At 39.0% G+C, this 22,334-nt stretch overlaps 1 protein-coding gene across 1 annotated transcript in view; it reads left to right on the forward strand.

Moving 5' to 3' along the window:
* LOC309545636 (teratocarcinoma-derived growth factor-like) overlaps positions 1-22,032 on the forward strand; it is a gene marked incomplete at its 3' end in the record, with an annotated part of 282,294 nt that extends 260,262 nt beyond the window's left edge. Inside the window, exons 2-6 of the mRNA XM_082244889.1 lie at positions 10,331-10,380; positions 11,847-11,993; positions 17,912-18,026; positions 18,126-18,226; positions 21,920-22,032. Of these exons, the coding sequence (XP_082101015.1) occupies positions 10,331-10,380; positions 11,847-11,993; positions 17,912-18,026; positions 18,126-18,226; positions 21,920-22,032 (526 nt within the window). The remainder of the gene's footprint in view (positions 1-10,330; positions 10,381-11,846; positions 11,994-17,911; positions 18,027-18,125; positions 18,227-21,919) is intronic.
* Positions 22,033-22,334: the final 302 nt, after the last annotated feature.

The following is a 22,334-nucleotide window of genomic DNA, read 5'->3' on the forward strand; positions in this document are numbered from 1 at the left end:
ATGACAGCTGTTCTCAGTGCTGTGTGCGGAGACACAGCTGTCAGTTCCCCATACATCTCTATGGGGGAATCAGATGGGAACGAACCGTCGGTCCGTTCTCATCCGATCCCATCCGATCTGCTGGACGGATGGAAAATAGGGTTTCCATCCATCCAGATTTGACGGATCGGATGTCAGCGGACATGTCTCCGCTGACATCCGATGCCCCATAGGGATGCATGGGGGGACCGATCAGATCCGCCAAAATCTGAACGGTCCGCCTGTGTGGTTAAAGTAACACAAACCAAGTACACTCTATGACATAACGATTGCATGGACTCAGACTTATTCTCCTATTAATATTGGATCCTTGACATGCCTCCACTGACCAAAAATCACACCTGCTTTATTATTTTCAGTTGAGACTCAGGTACAAAAATGTGGAAAAATCCCCCATATGCAAATGTTAGTTCCATTAAAAGGCAATGGAATTTCACCCCAACATAGTTGCAGTGTGTTTTAGATGATGCTGCATAGCTATATTTTCCTGTTACAGAGCTTCCCTGACAATCAATTCTTGTACTTGTATTGTAAATCAAGAAAAGGGATCATAAAACTAAGAAGCAATATTGAAAAGTGGAATGCGCTAAGTATACAAAAGATGTATGTATGAACAGCAAAATAAATAATGCTAGCCAACGTTCATAACCTCTCCTTAATGGAAACCAAATGTTTACATGACCTAAGCATATTAAAAGAAGAAATATTTCATCATGCCTAGCATCAGTTTATTTTTAGCTATCTTTTGCTTCCTATTTTTAAAAAGGTGAACTCCTAGAGCTATAGGACTTGTTACTTACTGGGCAATGCTTTCTTATTTGCAAAATGTATTTATAGAAAATTAAATAAGAAAATGGCATTGAACTGGAGTGAATTAATTTTCTCTAGTCTAGCTGCTTCTGCTATTTCCATTTATTAAAATGAACTCCTGTTTTTCCTTGAATAATAAAAAAGCATTCATTTGCACTAATCCTTAGTTTCCTGGGTGTGCCCCAAAGTGGGTCTCAGTCTGATTGAATTTGAATATCTCCCTGATTCAAATGTTAAAGACCAACAGCCTTTATTTGCAGGTTCCTGCAGACATTCCCTTTAGTATTGTAGGTGTTTGTTTGCAGGATGTCCTCTAACAGGTAAGCTCCTATTTTATTCTTGTATATGTAGCTTATTTTAAAAACATATGAATTCATTTCTAATAATATATATATATATATATATATATATATATATATATATATATATATATATATATATATATATATATATATGTGTGTGTATTGTATTAAACCTTGTTTGTTTTGGTACTGAAAAATCAAAGTGGGCCCAGATTCCTTGACAAATGGATTTTATATTTAACCTAGAGCACAGTTGTTGCCTATAGGCCATCAATGAAATGTTTTTTCTGGTAGCTTCAAATTTAGATGGAGTGGAAAGGGATTAGAACCCCTGTAAGTTTGTATTGTTATCTGTGCCCATGAAATGCACCCTCTCTATTTGTCCTGTTGTATCATTGAAAGTAAAGAAAATCCCAATTTTTGGGTTGTCCCCAGAAAAGTAACAGTGGGAAATCTTCCAATGGGGACACTAGTTCTGGTGACCTGGGGGTCCCCCAAATTCCCTTCATTTGCAGGGATTTTCTCTCACTTCCTGTTAGGTTATGGGACAGGAAGTGAAGGTAAACCTCCGCAATGGGACACCGATGATGAGAAAAAAAAAATCTGACCCTCCTTTTGCTCTATCAAAATGGGGGGGGGGGGTATTAAAGTTATAAATCTGAAACCTATTAATCAGCACTTTTCTATAATTTTACATTGCCCTGGTTGCAAAAGCAGCTTTTTTTAGACGGGGATATTTGAGATTATTTTTTTATTTGTCCTTGGTACATCAGACATGCAGCATATTAAAAAGATTCTTTACCCAAAAGAAAAAAACTCCATGCAAAGCTTTACCATGTCATCTTTTTTTGCTTAGAAAATAATTTACAAATACAATTGCTTAAGAGCCCCTTTTTAAACGTCTGTGTTGCTGCAATGAGTGCCAATGCACATTACTGGCATTTATGTGTGGTTTACTTGGAATGGCACCCGATGTGCTAAGGCAACTCCCATGCTGTACAAGGAAAAGCAATGCGTCATAGTGTGCTGTACTATGTTGGGTTACAGGTTTGTGAGGTGTCCAGCATTCTGGATGTATGGTTGAATGGCAGCCCATTGTTTTCAATGAGCTGCTTTAATGCAACACATTAAAGCACTGCAAAAAATGTAAATGGTCTCAGAGGATTCCTTCTATAGGAACCATGTTTCTCAAAGGCCTCCATTTATATAAAAAAGGATATCAGAGGAACGTTTCCATGTTTTGCATTGCAACCAGTCAGATTCCAGCTCTCATTTTTTAAGACCATACATTTTTTTTTTTTTTCTCTATTTTTTATGGTTTTTGATCCATTGAATTTGTACTGCCCTAGCCCTTATTTTCCATTGTTTTTATAACACTAAGCCCCCGTTCACATTAGGTCGCTCCGACTTAGGGGGCGACCTGTGAAGTCGCGTGCAGTGCGACTTGCACGGACTTCACATAATGGAAGTCAATGCAAGTCGCCTCCAGGTCGCCCCAAAGTAGTACAGGACCCTTTTTCTAAGTCGGAGCGACTTGTGTCACTCCTATTAGAACCGGTCCTGTACTACACTATGGGAGCGACGGTGCACGACTTGTCAGGCTGACCAAGTCGCCTGACAAGTCGTACCAGTGTGAATGGACACTTACAGTAGTCTGCGACCTGTGAAAAGGCAATGCTTATAGTACAAATCATGAGGGCCAAATTACAGAAAAATTACATACAGAATTTAAACATTGTTTTAATAACGAAGGAGCAAGGATGACCTGTTATGTAACCTGTATAAAAGGGTACCTAGAGGCAAAATGACATGCGTTGAGGTTTTTACTAGCATTAGCACATCAGTTTTTGCTTTTCGGAGTTACCACCGTTTCACAGATTTATAATCATTTTATTACGTGTGTGTGTATGTGTATGTATGTGTATGTATATATATATATATATATATATATATATATATATATATATATATATATATATATATATATATATATATATATATATATATATATATATATTATATAAATTTTTTTTTTTTTGTTTTGTTTTAATACAAAACGTGTTGCTGTAACTGATTTATCACTGAATGTTATCTGGAGATTAGCTTTACATTATTTGCATCCTACTTAAAGCGGAAGATAAAGTCCTGCCAGATCACTTCAGACTGGCCCATTTTGCTGGTATAAAACCTTACAAATATGTGTCTATACTGTATAAAATCCAGTAATATACTCTCACCTTGCTCCGCACATGTTCAGGTGCTCTCCATTTTTATGCATTTTTAGGCACTGCTGAACTTGTAGAGGCCGATTTGCTGACCGCCTTAAAGTCTTTATCCTAAAAAAAAAAAAAAAAAAAAAAAAAAAGATCCTGTTCCTTTGAGCATTTTATACAGCACAGTGCTTGTGCTCTGTCATTTGGCCTATGTATCACCTGCAATTCCTGGCTGATCCTGCCTGGTTCTGCCCTCCCCTCTGTAAACTGACCACGGTTTATCATTGCTGCTGAGCCCCGACATTAGGGTCAATTACGTGCCTCCGTCATCCACTGCTATCTATAGCTCTGTCCCCCTCTCCCCCCCCCCCCCTCGCTCTGTCCCCCTCTCAGCTCTCACTAGCGCCACTCTGCTTACCTCCCCTCTGTTATAAAAAACAATGTGATCTTCATATTATCCCCATTGTTAGATATGTGTCCTAGTGTCTGTACTTTTATAAGAAAATAAAGTCTACTACCTGATTTCCCAGCGCTCAAGTGATTCCTCAGCTCTCTTCTCCCTGGGTGACGTCAGCGGGAATTCTCGGCCCTGCCCACTGGAGCTGTCAGACGGATGTCACATGAGCACCAAGAGGCTCTGTGGAATCAATTAGAAATCTTTTTATTTTTATTTTTTTTTTTTTTATGAAGCACAGACACTAGGACACATATTCTTATCTACCAATGGGGATGATATAAAGATCACGTAGTGGCTTAACAACCAATTTAAAGCTGACCTAAACCCATCAATTTAACAGTTTCAAAAACTGTTATATTCCAGGCATGCCAGGAATGCTAACTGTCACATTTGCTTGTGCTTTTTAACCAAATTGTCCAACCATCAAATGGCTGGTGTCATAACTGATCACATGGGCAGCACCATGACGGTTGCAAATCAAACAGGCTAAGATGGCAGCTTCCTTGGCTGAAAAAGATAGGAGGGTTTAGTTCTGCTTTAAAGCAGAATCAACCCCTCCTATGTCTTAGGACCCGTTTACATCTGAGGAATTTTCTGGAAGCTTGTAGCTCTAAAATAAAATTTCAGTGGCCCCTTTTCACATGTGAGCATTCTGTTGCCTGAAGCAAAACGCCTGTTTCTCAAAGTACATGAGCTACTTTTTGGCAGATTACAAGCGTTTTCGGACTAGACTTCAATAGAAATGTCTGACTTGAGTGTTTTTTACAAGCATTTTGGTGCCTGTTTTCAGCTCAAATAGCAGCTCTCTACCCCTATTTCCCTCCACCCCTCCTCCACTTAGTGTTTTCTATTGGCTAAACAAAAATGCCTGAAGCTGTAAAACGCTTGTAATATGCTTTTAAAAACACTAGTAAATTGCTACGCTCAGGTAGGAATAAAGCCTTACAGCCATGGTAGCTGCTTCTGTTTGATCTGCATTTTTTTTCACCCTCCTAGATAGTATTTTCTTATCCACTGTATAAACAAAACAAAAAGCTGGAACAAATGTTTTTGTGCATTCAAGCTTTTTTTGAGCTCTTTGTGGCACTAGCTCCTCTTAAAAACATGTCCATGTAAGCTTACTATGTCACAGGAAGGGAAACCAACCTACTGGTAGGATCAAGTGGTAATAAAACAATGTAACAAAAACTGCTGTGCTAATGACAGACTACATTGTATGCAATTTTTGTTTTTATCATACATTTTAATAATAAAGAAGCTTAGTTATCTTAAAGGAAATCTATAGGAAATATAGCAAGAGAAGACAGTTGAAGGTAAATGCAGGATGCATTCATTCTCCATGTTGTTCTAGTCAGGTTGTCACTTGCTCCAAAATCCATGTAAAGAGTGCAGCCATGTTGTTTCTCTAAAGTATCTATCTGACTGAAACATCTTTTTTTTTTTTTTATAGTTTTAGATAAAGTAGGTAGGGTTAGACCCCCCCCCCCCCATCGGGTTTTTACTGCATATCCATGCTTTGAAAGAGGTTTTTTTTTTCCCTCACTTCCTGTCCTGCTGGCAATGTTTCACTTCCTCAGGAAGTGAGGGAATTTCCAACAGCAACACAGACAAAAATACCTGTTGCAGAGGTCCGCTAGCTTTCTGTTTGGTTAAAGCTGTAGTAAACCACTGTTTTATGGAAAAAAAAAATAAAAATCCCCTGCAAGGCAATGTTATAATGTGCTAGCATTGCCTACTAGCACGTTATGAGAGACATACCTTTAGAACAAAGCCCTCCAGCACCGCGCTCTCACCGCTGAGAGGGTTGACATCTTCCCCCGGTCTTCCTGGGTTTGCGTCCTCTGGAATGGTCAGGGGCGTGATGACTTTGTGAGCCGCTGTTTACGGCATGGGCTCTGAAGGTCTGCCACTGTATGCTGGACCTTAAGAGTGCATGCGCCGGTGATGTCCCCTACTGCATGCACTCTGGATATCTCCTAAATTGCAGGTTTAGGAGATATTCGCAGTACCTACAGGTAAGCCTTACTATAATATTGCCTATAGGAACAAGTGGTAGAACAGAGTTCACTACCACTTTAAAGGTTGTCAGTAGGACGGGAAGTGAGGGAAAATATCTCTAATAGCGTTCTAACTTGACATACACTTTTAAAGTGGCTCTAAAGCTAAAACGTTTTTTAACTTAATGCATTCCTTGCATTAAGGTAAAGTTTTACAACTTGCTTTGCTCCCCCCATTTTCCTAAAATGCCTACCTCAATCGATCCAATGCTGTACCCAGCTGCATCTTTTCACTCCCTTCTCCCACTACTCATTGGGACTGAGGCAGCAGTTGGAGCCATTGGCTCCTGCTGCTGTCAATCAAATTATGTAATTGGGGCTAAGTTGTACTGTGTATGTCTATGGATGCACATCTACCCTCATAGCAAGCGGTTTGCTATGAAGGGAGAGGAAGAGGAGCAGAGTACGTCGGCAGGAGGACGCCAGAAAAGACGGTTTGGGGCTTCTCTGTGCAATACCATTACACAGAGTAGGAAAGTACAGTACAACATGTATATTATTTTAAATGTAAAAAGATGAATTTAGAAACACTTTAATGCTGTATGAACTCTCTTGTTCCTGCTTTTTTTTAATGAAATAAAAATGAATAAAAGTCTATTGCGATTCCATTTGCAGTGGCTATTTCCATTCATAAATTAGCAGGGACAAGAAGTAGGGTGCCATTGACCAAAAGCATTGAGCTGATGCTCCCCTTTCACTTCTGCACAGTCTTAACTCTGGCTCAAAGTTAAGTATAATTAACAGTTTGCACGTATCCCACTATCCTTTCTAGTTATATTTCCTGGAGCTTTCCGTTACAATGATGCCACTTTTTCCCCTGACTTCAAAAAAGAATCCTGACACTTCAATAGAGAAAGGCTTGCCCTATTTTCTGTAGGAAGAATGATTGATCACAGATCTTTTTCTGCAAGGGACAGCTGACTTTAGTGTCAAAATGGTCCAGTTTATTCTGAACATCAGAGCAGCACTAAAGTGTTTAGGATTCTACTAGACATTTTAAGCGTCGGATCCAATATTCCACCTTAAGATTGCAATAGCTAGCTTGTAGTGACCTGGAGTCAGCAAATTTAAAAAAAAAAACAAAAAAAAACAGAATAAGCTTGTAGTATGCTACACCTGCATTCTAGCCATAAAGGACTTGAGTGGTATTAAGGAGCACTGTCCAAAAGAGGACAAGTACCATTAGATGGCTGAACAAGGACAAACCAGGGTTTTGTGCTGTTTCAATTTAAATTTATAAATGTTGCAAACCGCCCCTTCCTCCAAAAAGGGGTGTAGTTTGTGAAATTGGCAACAGTCAACCCTAAATTTCCAAATTTTACACCAACCCATAACACTCATATACTTATTCATATACTTGATCTGTTGGGTGTAGTGGATAGTGAAGAAGGCATGGTCATAGAACAAGAGCTTGCATCCGCTCATATTGTTTCTATACTTCCTGTTTGGAAGGAGACAGGAAAATACCATACTATTACGTTGCAGTAGCAAAATCTGACTATGGCAAAACCAGGAAAAGCCACCCCCAAACCAAACAAGCTACATAACATTTGGCCTGACCTGTTGCAGTACACATAGTGTTAAGCCCTGTACACACGCGTCGATAGTTGGCCGTGAATTTTTGGCCAACGCCCGATCGGCCCATTTTCGGCTTGTTAGTATGATGCTTTCGACAACCGACTCCGACTTTTCGGCCGAATAAAATCTGGTGTGCAGACTATAAAATTTTTGTTGGCCGTCAACACAACGGCCGATTTTCCATCAGTCAGTACAGATTTCGGCAGACAAAAATCAGATGAGCAAGACTGGGCATGCTCATAGAAGAAAAAACACACGGAAAGTAAACCAGCACATGACATCACTTCAGAAGCAGATTTTTGTTGGCCGAGAAAATTCGTGTGCAGTCTAGGCACATTCCAACCAACAAAACGCAACTCTGGACAAAAGTCGGACGATCGGTCGGCCGATAATCGTTGCGTGTGTGCGAGGCATTACCTAGAGTGTGCTACACAGACCATTTGTAGTGGAATGTTCAGACTATTCTGTTATATTTTCTTTATTTGCATACTAATTTAGACATGAAGACAGACAGAAGAAATCTAAAAAAAAAAAAAGCAACGATTCCCGGACCCTTGGAAGTGTGCTGCTCCTGTTTATGGTACCAGATTTTATGCAGAAAGTTGCCAAAACAATATTTGTCCCAGCTTTGTGGGTCTTCCTTGATAATCTATGTAACATTAAGTAGAAATAGTGTATTTTTACCTTTTGAACAGTACAGATCTGCCAAGCTGTGTGAAATCCTACAGCCTTAAAAATAATCAAAAACATTTCTATGTTGCCACATCCAGGGATTCATTCAGCATTGCTAATAATATTTCATTATTCTGAACAAAAATGGATTCAAATGTTAGTTTTGCAGAGTTCTAGAGTGGATAACTGGTGTATAGCTAGTTGCTAAAGAGCAGACTGGGAAGCCGTCCACCACATCCTTAACAACCGATGAATCATCAGCTGTCAGTGGGGTTCCCCGCTGACAGCTGAATGTAAAGGAAAAATTGTCAGCAAAAAAAAAATTGGGGGGGGAAAAAGTGTTCCCTCTTTTCTCTCCGGTGGTTTCTTCTCCCTCTTTTCTCCATCTATCTATCTTCTCCTTTATAGCTCTCAGATAATGTCTTCTTCATCGGCTGTGATTTTAAAAATTAAAAAACGCCAGTCTTCCTCCGATGCTGGCTGCCTCCATGTTTCGGCTCCCGCTGTCTATTTCTTATATAGCCACGGGGCATGGCCATCCAGTGACATCACCCAGAGATGTGGTGTTTTTTTTTTTTTTTTTTACATTTTAGCAGGAAATCCTGCTGACACCTGATGACTCGTCGGTTGTTAAAAAACGTAGCAAAACAATCCCAAACACAATTCATTTGAAGTCTATTACATGCAAAACATGGGGGGGGGGGGGGGAAGAGTCTCCGACCCTTTCCAAAAATGCAACGACTGCAAAACTCATAGATCTGAAAGTGTACCATAGGAAACCATGTTAAATGGACTGTAGTGCATTTCTGCAAAACGCACTAAAAAATGCATTGGTGTGAATGTAGGGTAAGTTCAGGGACAACTTTAAAATTTTAGAAATTCCTCACCTGTTCTGTTTCATGGAAAATAATCATGAGGACAAAGAAGGGTGAAGCTTGAGGACAAAGAGAAGGGTGAAGCTCTTTAATGGAGACCTACTATATGGTTGCAAAAAAAAGAGCCAAGTTACACTATTGTGTTGCAGTAATCTGTGCATTAACGCATGTGTTACTACACAGCACAGTGCATGTGTTGTGCTGCCACTACCACAATGCACATTAACGTAACAAACATTACACATGCCTTTGCATTGCACTACCATTTATGAATGGCACCCCAATGAACCTGCATTGTAGTGTGTTGCATTTCCAAAATGTAGTGCATGTGCATTGGCAGCCCATATATTTCAATGGGCTGCTATAATGTGATGGGCAATAATGCACAACAGAGCAATCTTAAACACTGAGAAAAAATGTAAATGGATTCTGACAACAGACCAAACTTTTCTCCTATGCCATTCAAAACCCCCACAAAGCGGATATTTTTTGCACGTTTTGGGTCTGTAACTTGGAAATATAAAAGTAAACCTGTGTTTTGCACTTCTTTGCTCCTGTGGCACTCCGGACTAGGATAAAATATCAAATCTTCTAGGTATGGTGGTACACGTGACTTCCCCCCCCCCCCCCCCCTCCCAATTTCCCACATCACCACAGCAAAAACTGCCATGTGTATGGCTCTGTGATGCCACATGGGGTCAGGAAAGGAGCCTTTAGCCCTTACAAAGCTTCAGCAAGCCACAATGTTGCTTTTTATAGGGATTGCTTTCCCCAGTCCCAGGGACAGAATAAAGCAGCACAACGATTGAATAAAGGTGTGTATATGCTGTATATGAAGAAGGGGTGGTAAATTGAGTGATCATTTTTGTTTTACCCTGATGGTAGTAGTTCATTGGCAAACTTTACCTCAGTTTTAACATTTGAACAGAAATTAGGTTGGCTCCTTTTTCCGTAAAACCATAGATGTATGGTACAATATTTAACAGGCACCAAGGTAGTAATTATTTTTTAACAATTGTCATCTTAGGTAGAGATAAAGGACTGCCGGTCACCATTATTGGTTTGCTCCAAGGCGTATGACCAGCTAAACACAAGGATGAACACTGGAAATACACTTTTCATGTGGTTCTAACATCATATTAATTAGCATCCCTAAACAGGCCACTTCTAGAGTCTTGTTTAACTTGGTAACATTAATTAAATCCCTGCATAACCACTTAGACGTCTGAACTTTGCTATTTGAAATGTCAGATTAATGTATTCAAATGCTTACCTTTTGCACTTGAACATGAAAGTTAATTAAAGATGTTCTTTTTGTATTCACCAGACTCTTCTACCTGGCTTTTCAGCTACTTGCTACCATTCTCATGGGAATTGGTGAGTATATTGTTTACCTGTATGAAAACAACATGATTCAACTTATAAAGTTACCAAGGAAAAAAAAAAACAAGTCAGTCTATCTTATGGAGGAAAGGTTAAATTGATGTCATTAATAATGATACATAATCTTCAGAATAAACTCATTAAATCTAATTCTGTTCAGTGTGACTAGTCAATCTTTGCTAAATGCATGCAGTTTTTGGAAAGAAAACTTCTTTATCTGTTGCAGCAGCAAGCTTTTTTTTCAAAGTGCAGAGCTATCTAACTTACAGTATACTTAATTTATTTAGATATACGTAAATGTAATTTGTAAGGGCTGTGTCGATGGGCTTTTGCTCATTTCAAGTGAGATTTGCATTGCCATACAAGTTCATGAAATGCCAAGCCTGCTTGAAGCAAGACAGTCGCTCAGTAGAAGGAAGTCAACTGCAGGTCAAGTTCACCTGTCGGTGAATTTTGAATGATCTCAGTGGCTTGTGAAACTGATGTCATCAAAACAAGCACGAGCCTCTTCACCCAGGCCCTAAAACCAATGCACTATTTTTCTAGTTTTTGTTTTTAAATGTACACATAAGGAGGCCATCTGTACTTATTACGTGTTTGTGGCCCTTCTTTATTTGTTAAGGAGCACAGTATAATAAACACATGATATTTTTCTAACTGGAGCCATAATGATTTACTGGGAATGTATGTGTCACAAGCAAGCGCTCTACCCTCCACATTCGGATTAGGTGTTCTATCTTAAATCTTTACGGGGGAAAAAAAAAAAACATGGGTTACCATTTCTTACCCAGTTCTAAAAAAGTCTATTTTCTAGCTTCTGTACATCTGAGAAACTGGCATTGCATAAGCATGGGGTACTAGTATTCTTTCTGCTCAGGTTTCCTGAAAAATTTTAAATAACCCGACCTCTTAATCCACTGGCAATATGGCAAAATTCTTTGGTTACCCCAAGAAGGCATCTGAAATACTTGTAGATTTTTGTTTTTTTCTTTAGAATGAGAGCCAAGCTATTAAGAGCTACTGCTAATGGCTCATTTCCAAATTTCTAGTTTGATTACATTAACAAAATAATGAATGGCAGTCCTTCAAAAAAAACGGAGGTCCCGTTCAAAATTGTTTAAAAGCCCAATACCAGCTTCCTCACTGGGCATCATTCAACCCAGGTAACAGATTCTGCAGAGGACCGCATCAGAGAGGCGGTAAGTATTGTAGCCAGAGCTATTAAAGTGGTTTAAACCCGTTTTTTAAAGAAGCTGGAGTTATGTTTTCAAATGAATGCTTTTTATAGCTTAGGATACATGCTTCACCTCGTATACATCAAATACACATTGTGATTTTGTGGTAAACTGACACAAATTATTGCAAATTCTCCTATGCTTTCTACACCATCTTTATTCTCTGAAAAATCCATATGTAAACAAAATTAAATCAATTTCAATAATGTTTTTGCTGAAAACTAGCAATTCAGAATGGAACTATGAAAGCTGCTGGATCCTCGCTGTCATTGGAAACACATTTTCAGAAGCCTGTGAGGCACCATAACCATACTGAGATTAAGAAGCAGAAAAGCTTTAGAGAGAAGATTCCATTTATTGGGCTCACAAAAAGTAAGTCACGCTCTGGCAATGACTGCCACTTATGTTTTCTTGTCAATCTCCCAAGAATTGTGTAGGACATGTATCCACACCGTGATAAATCAAAACACACAGATGAAGTCTCCAAGGTGAGGCATCTTCATTAATTCATGCCGGTTCAAGCCTCTGATGTCAAAAAACATTTTGAAATAAATAACATATCAGATATTAAAACTGTCTTTTGAAAGATAACAGATAAAGTAGTTAGTAAAATCAGCTTTCATGAGCCATTAGGATTGTATATTAGGAAAATAGTTTTGATTTCTGCATCTACCTCTACTGTTTACCTCTGCATTTAGTTTTGACTATCCATCCATCCATTCTTTCTGCAATCTTAGCGACTGGATACAATTTTGCTTGACTTAGTATTAAGAGAGAACACGCAACACAGCTATGTCTATCATTTGAACTAAAAAAATAGTATGTATGTGTAATATTAAAAAAATATATATATCTCAAAAAAGTGAGTACACCCCTCACATTTTTGTAAATATTTTATTAAATCTTTCATGTGACAACACTGAAGAATATACACTTTGCTACAATGTAAAGTAGTGAGTGTAGAGCTTGTATAACTGTGTAAATTGGCTGCCCCCTCAAAGTAACTCCACACACAGCCTCTAATGTCTAAACTGCTGGAAACAAAAGTGAGCACACTCCTAAGTCAAAATGTCCAAATTGGGCCCACAGTGTCAATATTTTGTGTGGCCACCATTTTTTTCCAGCACTGCCTTAACCCTCTTGAGTATGGAGTTCACCAGAGCTTCACAGGTTGCCACTGGAGTCCTCTTCCACTCCTCCATGATGACATCACGGAGCTGGTGGATGTTGGAGACCTTGCGCTTCTCCACCTGAGGATGCCCCACAGATGCTCAATAGGGTTTAGGCCTGGAGTCATGCTTGGTCAGTCCATCACCTTTTACCCTTAGCTTCTTTAGCAAGGCAGTGCTCATCTTGGAGGGGTCTTTGGGGTCATTATCATGTTGCAATACTGGCTTGTAGCCCAGTCCCTGAAGGGAGGGGGGTCATGCTCTGCTTCAGTATGTCACAGTACATGTTGGCATAGTTCCCTCAATGAACTGTAGCTCCCCAGTGCCGGCAGCACTCATGGAGCCCCAGACCATGACTCTTTCACCACCATGCTTGACTGTAGGCAAGAAACACATGTTTTTGTTCTCACCTGGTTGCCACCCTCTGAACCAAGTAAGTATCTTGGTCTTATTAGACCACAGGACATGGTTCCAGTAATCCATGTCCTTAGTCTGCCTGTCTTCAGCAAACTGTTTTGTGGGCTTTCTTGTGCATCATCTTTAGATTTGGCTCAAAGTGTCAATATTTTGTGTGGCCACCATTATTTTCCAGCACTGCCTAAACCCTCTTGGGCATGGGAGTTCACCAGAGCTTTACAGGTTGCCACTGGAGTCCTCTTCCACTCCTTCGTGATGACATCATGGGGCAGGTGGATGTTAGAGACCTTGAGTACACTCCCTAAGTGAAAATGTCCAAATTGGGCCAAATTAGCCATTTTCCCTCCCCGGTGTCATGTGACTCGTTAGTGTTACAAGGTCTCAGGTGTGAATGGGGAGCAGGTGTGTTAAATTTGGTATGATTGCTTTCACTCTCTCACACTGGTCACTGGAAGTTCAACATGGCACCTCATGGCAAAGAACTCTGAGAATCTGAAAAAATGAATTGTTGTACTACATAAAGATGGCCGCCCTAGACTATAAGAAGATTTCAAAAACCCTGAAACTGAGCTTTAGCATGGTGGCCAAGACCATACAGTGGTTTAACAGGACAAATTCCACTCAGAACAAGCCTTGCCATGATTGACCAAAGAATTTGAATGCACATGCTCAGCGTCATATCCAGAGGTTGTCTTTGGGAAATGGATGTATGAGTGCTTCAGATACTAAAGGGGTGGAGGGTCAGTCTGTCAGAACATACGCCGCACACTGCATCAAATTGGTCTGCATGGCTGTTGTCCCAGAAGTAAGCCTCTTCTAAAGATAATGCACAAGACAGCCCACAAACAGTTTGCTGAAGACCAGCATACTAAGGACATGGATTTCTGGAAGAATGTCCTGTGGTCTGATGAGACCAAGATAAACTTATTTGGTTTAGATGGTGTTAAGCGTGTGTGGCAGCAACCAGCTGAGGAGTACAAAGACAAGTGTGTCTTGCCTACAGTCAAGCATGGTGGTGGCAGTGTCATGGTCTGGGGCTGCATGAGTGCTGCCGGCACTGGGGAGCTACAGTTCATTGAGGGAACCATGAATGCCAAAATGTACTGTGACATACTGAAGCAGAGCATGATCCCATCCCTTCAGGGACTGGGCCACAGGGCAGTATTCCAACGACCTCAAACGTACCTTCAAGATGACTGGCCAAGCATATCTCCAGACCTAAACCCTATTGAGAATCTGTGGGGCATATATAAACAGAAGGTGGAGGAGCACAAGGTCTCTAACCTCCACCAGCTCAGTGACATCATCCTGAAGGAGTGGAAGAGGACTTCAGTTGCAACCTGTGGAGCTCTGGTGAACTCCATACCCAAGAGGGTTAAGGCAGTGCTGGAAAATAATGGTAGCCACACAAAATATTGACACTATGTTATACAAGCTGTACACTCACTACTTTATGTTGTAGCAAAGTGTAATTTCTTCAGTGTTGTCACATGAAAAGATATAATAAAATTATTTACAAAAATGTGAGGGGTGTACTCCCTTTTCTGAGATACTGTATACAGTACAGTATGATTGCATACTGTCTTGTGCTTTTGTCAAGCCAAAAAAACTAAATTAAAATGGTGCGTGGCAAGCCTGTTTCTTCCTTAGGAAAAGGTCTTTGCTTTCATCATGGTTTTCCTATTATGCTTTGTGCAAGCTGTGCTGTCAGCTGGTATACTAATATGGTAAACTGGGTGGACACAGAGAAAATGGGTAAAACAAATGGTGGTTATTAGTGATTTCAACCGTTTTTATATATTCCATTATGCATTAAACCTAATTAACAAAACGAGACTCCACTTTGATATGTTATGGGCAACAGCATTGTCCACTAATTATCTGTTGATCCTGTTAGCAAAACCATACGTCCCCCACTTCCCTTAATAGGGTGACAATGCTGTACCAGTGCTATTCAAATCAGTTCCACTTTGTGCCCACTTCACTAATTGAACTACAATGAAACATAGGGGTGTGGCTAACAGAAGGGTCATGGCAATCAGCATGTCAAGGCCCCAACTTGATTGCATTAGAGGTCATGTGGGAATTTGGCTTCAACAGTCGCTTACACATCATAGGAAAATTAATATCCAACCACGGCTGAAACCCTCCTACCAGTAATCTCCTGTACAGCAGCACTAATAGTGTGAGTAAGAGGGGCAGCGCTAGGATCCAAAATGTTGTGCTGAAGTGTACATGAGCTGGCAAGGAGCATTTGCTGGTACGTGAGCTGGCAAGGAGTTTGCCATTTAAAGAAGAGGGAAGGCAAGCAGTACACTGAGGGAGCAGGCAAGGAACATACTAAAGAGTGTGGGGGGATGACTCAATATATTGCTGTAGCTGTTCCTTCATAGCTCAATCACAGAAGAGGGACCGAGAGATCCCCCGGCTGTATTTTACCTGCTGGAAGGCGAAGTTGGGTCACCACTCTGCTGTGTGTAGCCTTTTTGAAGGCAAAACAGATTTCATATATGTAATATAAAAAAATGCATTTAACTGTAAGACTGAAATTCAGATTTAACGTTCGAAAAGATGAAAGGGGTCTAATTGGTTTCCTTGCTTAATTCTTTGTTTATCCATGTGGGTAGCTAATAGAATAGCATACCATTTTTATTTTTTGGCTGTTAATTCCTATGTACATACATATTTATTACACGTTGGTTTAGGTCAAATGCAACTAATTATATTCAGAGGTAGATTAAAATGTATGACATATTAGTTTCTCAACTTCCATATTCCATAGTGAAATGTTTGATAATTAATAGCCTAAATCATTTGCCTAGGGCTGTTTGTTAAAAATTTCTGGGAACGAAGAGTCATCAGTGAAGCCACATTAAAGCGTTTAATAAGGAAGAGAAACAAGCAATTAATTATGATTTACTTTGTTAGTCACTTTGTTTCTGTGTGACTACCGCAGTGAATATTTTGAATAGTTTGCCATTTTAAAGCAGTTGTAATAGAAGTTTGTGTTTTTCCTGTTGCCCTAGGCATTGGCTAATAGGAACTTTATAGTAAGGTGTGCATTAAAGTGGAGGGCATGAAGGTGTACAAAGAGCAGCCTTCTGCACTATAAAAATTGAAATGTGGTCTGAAATTGGACAGTTGCAGCCATATGGTGTCTGTGGCTCCAAGCTTTTTATGTTGTCAGTGCCCAACAATTTTTCTCATGTATCCAGGGTTGAAAAAATAATTGCAAGTATACATCCATTCACCAAATAACCCTACTTTACTGCATCAGTATGATGATGTAGTGGATCTGGGTGGGCATCAGATCTATGGGTAATAGACCATGGTATTTCATGCTTCTGAAATATTGAATGGCTTAGTAAATTTGCTAATTGTCTTTTACCTGCATCACAATTTTAAAAATGGCAACATGCCATCACCAAATGCAGTTTCATAAATAAAACACTGGTAAATAAACACTGGCAATAAGCCTTCAAAAGCAGTTGTGATTGGGGCTTTAAAGATGCTAAAAGAAATAATCAAGGTCTAAAACGTATTTGATTACAAAATCAATGTGAAACCCTTGGAGTTAAAAACGTAAATGGTTGGCAAAGTATGTGTACTACAATACTCATCTAGACATGGATATCACCTAACCAGTCCCATTTCCACTTGGTGTCAATAAGAGATCAATTCCTGTTCTAATGAATTTATTCCATGTGCGATGACCCATTTTGAAAACTAGAAACTAGTAAACAAGAAGGGTTTTCTATTGATTTTGTAATAAACTAACATTTATATATCATGATTATTATTAAGTCCCAATCACAACCATTTTCAGATTTCTTTGTAAACAGGGATGTAGGCACTGAGCCACACATAAAATCCGGGTACTGTTTGTTTTGGTAACAGGACTCCTATTATAGGAGTGCATTCACAATCTATACATTTTGAAGGGGACAAAAGAAACAATTGAATGTTTGCCCAACTATTTTTAGCCAGACCAGGGGAAGATCATTTGTTTAAAGACCACTCTCGCTACTGCCCAAGAACACTCTTGAAGGTGAAGTGATTAGCCAAGATGGATTTTCCTAGCTGATTGCTATTGTCTACCCCCTGCAATACACTTTACTTACGGCACTCCCTTTCCTTCTTCAAAATTCAGAACATGCACAATGGCCTGATGTGAAAGTATATGGTTTGTAGAACCATCTTTGGTTAAAAATCTACAGTAATCTGAAGGATGATTTGTGCATGCACAGATGGAACATCAAAGGAATGTAGCGACTTTAGCCATTTATACATGTGGAGGAGCTACTCCTACCACTAAATGTCTCAGGTTAAAAAAAAAAAGACCCTCAAACAGTAGACCACAGGTAGTTATAATGGCATAATAATAACCATAACCTTTCATTTTCACATTCATATTACATAGTCGTGCGTGGTCCCACTACTAAACAATACAATACCCACTAGACATGAGCAAACCTTGAGCCCGAGGTGTCTGCCAAGGTCTGAAGTTGCCCATTTATGTTCGAGATATTCCCCATTTTCTGCCCGGAAAAGAACGTGGTATAATGTTTGTGTAAAAATGGGAAGACATGCATGGTACCTTCCAATTAACCTTTTACTGTAGATATGATCTATTATGATTCATTTATAATATATGATGGTTTATGGGTCATACAAAGTATTTCTTTATTTTTTTTTATTATTCAGCTAGTACACTGGACAAGCACTGCTGTCAGAATGGAGGGACCTGTATGCTAGGCAGTTTCTGCGCTTGCCCTAAGCACTTCACTGGAAGATATTGTGAGTTTGACTTGAGGAACAAGTAAGTGATGAGTAAGCTAATATCTTTATAAAGCCTTCTTTTTTTTTTTTTTCTTAAATTTGAAAGATTGAATTGATCATTGCTCTTTCTCCCACGCAGGCATTGTGGCTCTGTAGCTCATGGACATTGGCTGCCTAGAAAGTGCGCTTTATGCAGATGTGCTTATGGGACTATGTATTGCTTTCCATCCGGGGACTGTGGTATGTCTAAATATAGAAGTTTGCAATTAATTATAAGCAGCACAGAAAGATTGTCTCTGGTTGTAATCCTTTCTGTGTAACAAAAGCTCTCTTTACAATACAGGCATTTATATACCATAAAAATAACAGTGTACAAATAAGTACACATTTCTTGGGTAGATGTAGCAATAAGCTGCTGGAATTAAACAGTGGCTGCGGCAATCTTCTCTGCTTAATGGAAATGATTGTCTTTTGCTTTTTGTCATTTCAGAAAATCCAACTGATCCAATGTGTGCTTAGTTGGAACATGTTAGGCTTTGATAAGCAATGCTGACATGAAAAACATACGAGATACAAGAATGAGACAGAGGATTTCTGACAGCAGCAGTGTCTTGTAGCTGAGTGCTAATCATATTATTTTTAGAATATACCTATGATGATAAATTTAGCTTAAGTAACTGTTAACAGAAAAAAATATTAAATGACCTGCTATTGCTTTCCACAAAATTTATACTTCAGTACTCACTGCACACAGACTAAGCTATTTAAGGTGTGTGGTATTTTTTATTTTTTTTTTTCTAATTTTGCTGTACAACCTATTTCTTTTGTTATCCGCCATTTTAAATATGACAGGTACAAGATGACTGTCAGGGGATGTCTTTTTCTGAAGGCAGATCGGGTATTTGTCTGTGCCATGGAATAAGTAGAAGACGTTTCTAGTAGTGTGTTATGTCAAGGGAAGTTGACAGTAATTAGACTTGTCTTACTGATCTATTTCACTAGCCAAGCTCAGTTGGTCATAGACATGAGAATATTATGGTATCTAGTTAAAAAAAAAAGTTGGATATAGTCATTATCTTGGATGTATGGCTTACTAGTATCCTTCTGAAATTGCTTAGTCAGAATATACTGTTTAATCAATAACAGTAAGTTGTGGTTGATCAAATGGGATTTAATCACCCTTCAGCTTCTGTTTTGTCTGTCTATTGTGTAAAACTTGAGTAGGCTTCACTATGGTAGACATTACTGTTTTTTTCAAAATACATTTTTAATCCAGAATCAATCCAAATTCAATGCTTAGGTTCACTTCACTATGGAGTAGAAGGCTGCAAAACGTGCACTCTGGCAAGGAGAGGGAGATCTCACTGCTGAAATGTGTTCCTAACATTGGCTGTCATGGATCACCTACGTCCCCAATATGCGATCTATTCACTGAAATCCCTTTCTTGATACACCATTTACTTGTCAAAGTCAAATGGCTGGGTATTAGGTGGGTAGGGCCTTTGTTAAACACCTGTGAATAGGCATTCACACACCCTTTGGCGATGCTGGCTCCATCATGGGTACATAGTTACATAGTGAGATTGAAAAAAGACATCAGTCCATCCAGTTCAACCCATAGTGTGTGTGTGTATTTGCTGCTAACCATACATTGTATACCCCTTTATGTTGTGATCTTTAAGGTGTCCATCTAATAGTTTTTTGAAACTATCGATGCTCCCTACTGATACCACTGCTTGTGGAAGAGAATTTCCACATCCTTAGCGCTCTAACAGTAAAGAACACCTTACGTAGTTTAAGTTTAAACTGTTTTTCTTCTAGTTTTAGTGAGTGGCCCCTTGTCTTATTGAATTCCATTATAGGGAACAAACTTTTCAGAGTGCTATGGTCACCAGTACATTGATATCATATCCCCTCTCAAGCATCTCTTCTTCAGAGAGAATAAGTTCAATGCTTGTAGTCTTTCCTCATAGCTGATGTCCTCCATTCCCCTAATTATTTTTGCCCTTCTCTGTACTCTCTCCAGTTCTAGCACATCCTTTTCTGAGGACTGATGCCCAGAACTGAACGGCATATTCAAGATGTGGCCGGACCAGAGTCTTGTAAAGTGGGAGAATAATCTCTTTATTTCTGGAGGGAATCCCCTTTTTTATACATGCCAGTATTCTGTTGGCTTTACTTGCAGCAGCTTGGCATTGCATGCCACTGCCAAGCTTGATGTCCACTAGGACCCCCAGGTCCTTTTCCATCTTGGATTCACCCAGAGGAAGAGACACTGGTGTGCACTAACATAAACTACAGTGCTGGTATCTGTGGAACATGGAAATACTGCTGACTGAAAAGCCTCATATAAAATGGGGATTTTAAAGGTTACAAAAAAATAAAAAATGTTACTACAGAGGTGAGGGCTTTGTGACCGGTCATTTAGTGATGTTTTTGAAAGTGTGTTCTGCCTTTAAAAACTGCAGTAAGAACTCAAAAAGGTCCCCCCCCCCCCCCCCCCACTCTCAATTGTCCTGGAGACAACAGAATACCAGTCAGAAGTGAAGGGGAAAAAATGCTTTTGCACAATATGGATTAAAGTGACCAGAATTATCACATAGTGTCCTATTCCTAATTGAGTAGTGTGTGGGTATGAAATCAGTGTTTAATGGGGTGTAACATCAGCCGAGCATATCCCAGTATTGCTGGTTTAATTTTAAAAAAAAAATTGTACTTGGGTACTGTAATAAATTAAAGCTTTTAAAGATATCTGGTAATGATCTGAACAATGCCCATTACAAGATCTTTTTTTCACTAGCGCAGTTCCCATCATAAAAAACAAAAACAAAATATTGGCTTCAAAATCAGTGAAGCCTATTGAGTAAGCTCCAAAACAAAAGGAACAATAAATAAATAAATGGTGGCTACAGTGAAATTGCCCTGCCTCTGACAGACTGGCTCTGCACCTGAATGTTGCAAGCAATAAAATGTCATTCTAGTCTGAGCTGTCCTGGATTCCATTTGTCACCTTGCAGATGGGGTTAAGATGGACAGATAAACTAGATTATGTGAGAAAATAGGAGCATATGGAGGCAATCACTGCTGTCATGCATTTTATGCCCTTTTCATAGCCGGAAAATGACAAGGCACTAGTTGTCTTATCAAACATCCTTTATGACTACAAAGGGAGCTTCAGAAATCAGCTGCAGACACTGAACACCTTTCATTCGCATAAAGTGCCCAAATTCCTTGTAAAAATAGACTTTTGTCCTGTTATTTGCTAAGCATCTGTAATTTTGCAATTCCATAGGGTTCCATGCCTTATGTACACATCAGCAATCAACTGTCTCATTATTTTGTACAAATGCTCACAGACATTGCATGTCCTTTATGTATTTTAAAGTGATTAAAAAAGGATCACCTTGTAAAACAACCATTCAGTTTAAAGTAGAAATGAAAGGCAAAACATTTTTGTATAAATAAAAAAAAAATATATAAAAAAAAAAAAATATATATATATAATAAATACCATTTTTTTTTGTGTGTGTTTGTTTTTATAAGTGATCACATTCTGTTTCCTCTGTTCTCAGCTGCATAAGAGCTGGGGGAGGAAAAGCAGCAGCACACTGATCTTCCCAGTAAATGGCTGTGCAGCGGGGGGCGTGTCAGGACAAGTCTGACCATTGGAGGATAGTTTCCAGCATAGCTAGAGAACTGATTGCTCCCCTGCTTAGTGTGGTCAGTTTTTAATAGGAAAGCAAGGAGACTGGCAGGAACACCAGAAATTTCACATAAAGGAAGCAATACAAAGAGAACACTTTGAGATACTTTCTCATAACAAACACTTTAAGCCTATTTATTATTTTTCCTTTTTCTATAGCATTTTCCAATTAGACTACAGAAACTGAACTGTGAAGTAATTTGTATTCTATATTTTTTTTTTTTTCATAGATGCATATGAATATCATGAAGATGTCAAAATGGTACAGTCCAGAGGACCTACAATGTCACCAATACCTTTCCTTATTTTTCTGGTTATGGCAACTAATGTTTTACTCCATTAGAACTATCTTTTCCTTTTTTTTTTTGTAAAATAAGTAGAATTGATATATTGACATTTTAACAATTTAACATATTTATTGAAAAAAAAATGTAAACTGGCACTTTTCCATGACTAGTGTTTGCATATTTTTATTTTGTTACATTTTATTTTTTTATGAAAGAATACTATATTGTACTTGCAAATTTTTACATTTCTGTGTGTACCCTGAAAACCTAGATTATATTTTTTTAAAAAAGCATTTTATTTTGCTTACTGTTTGTTTCCCCACCGGGGAGGATTCATTCTCACTTACTGTCTGGTGAC

The sequence above is a fragment of the Pelophylax lessonae genome (assembly GCF_965119305.1).
Source record: "Pelophylax lessonae genome assembly, chromosome: 1".
NCBI lineage: Eukaryota > Metazoa > Chordata > Amphibia > Anura > Ranidae > Pelophylax > Pelophylax lessonae.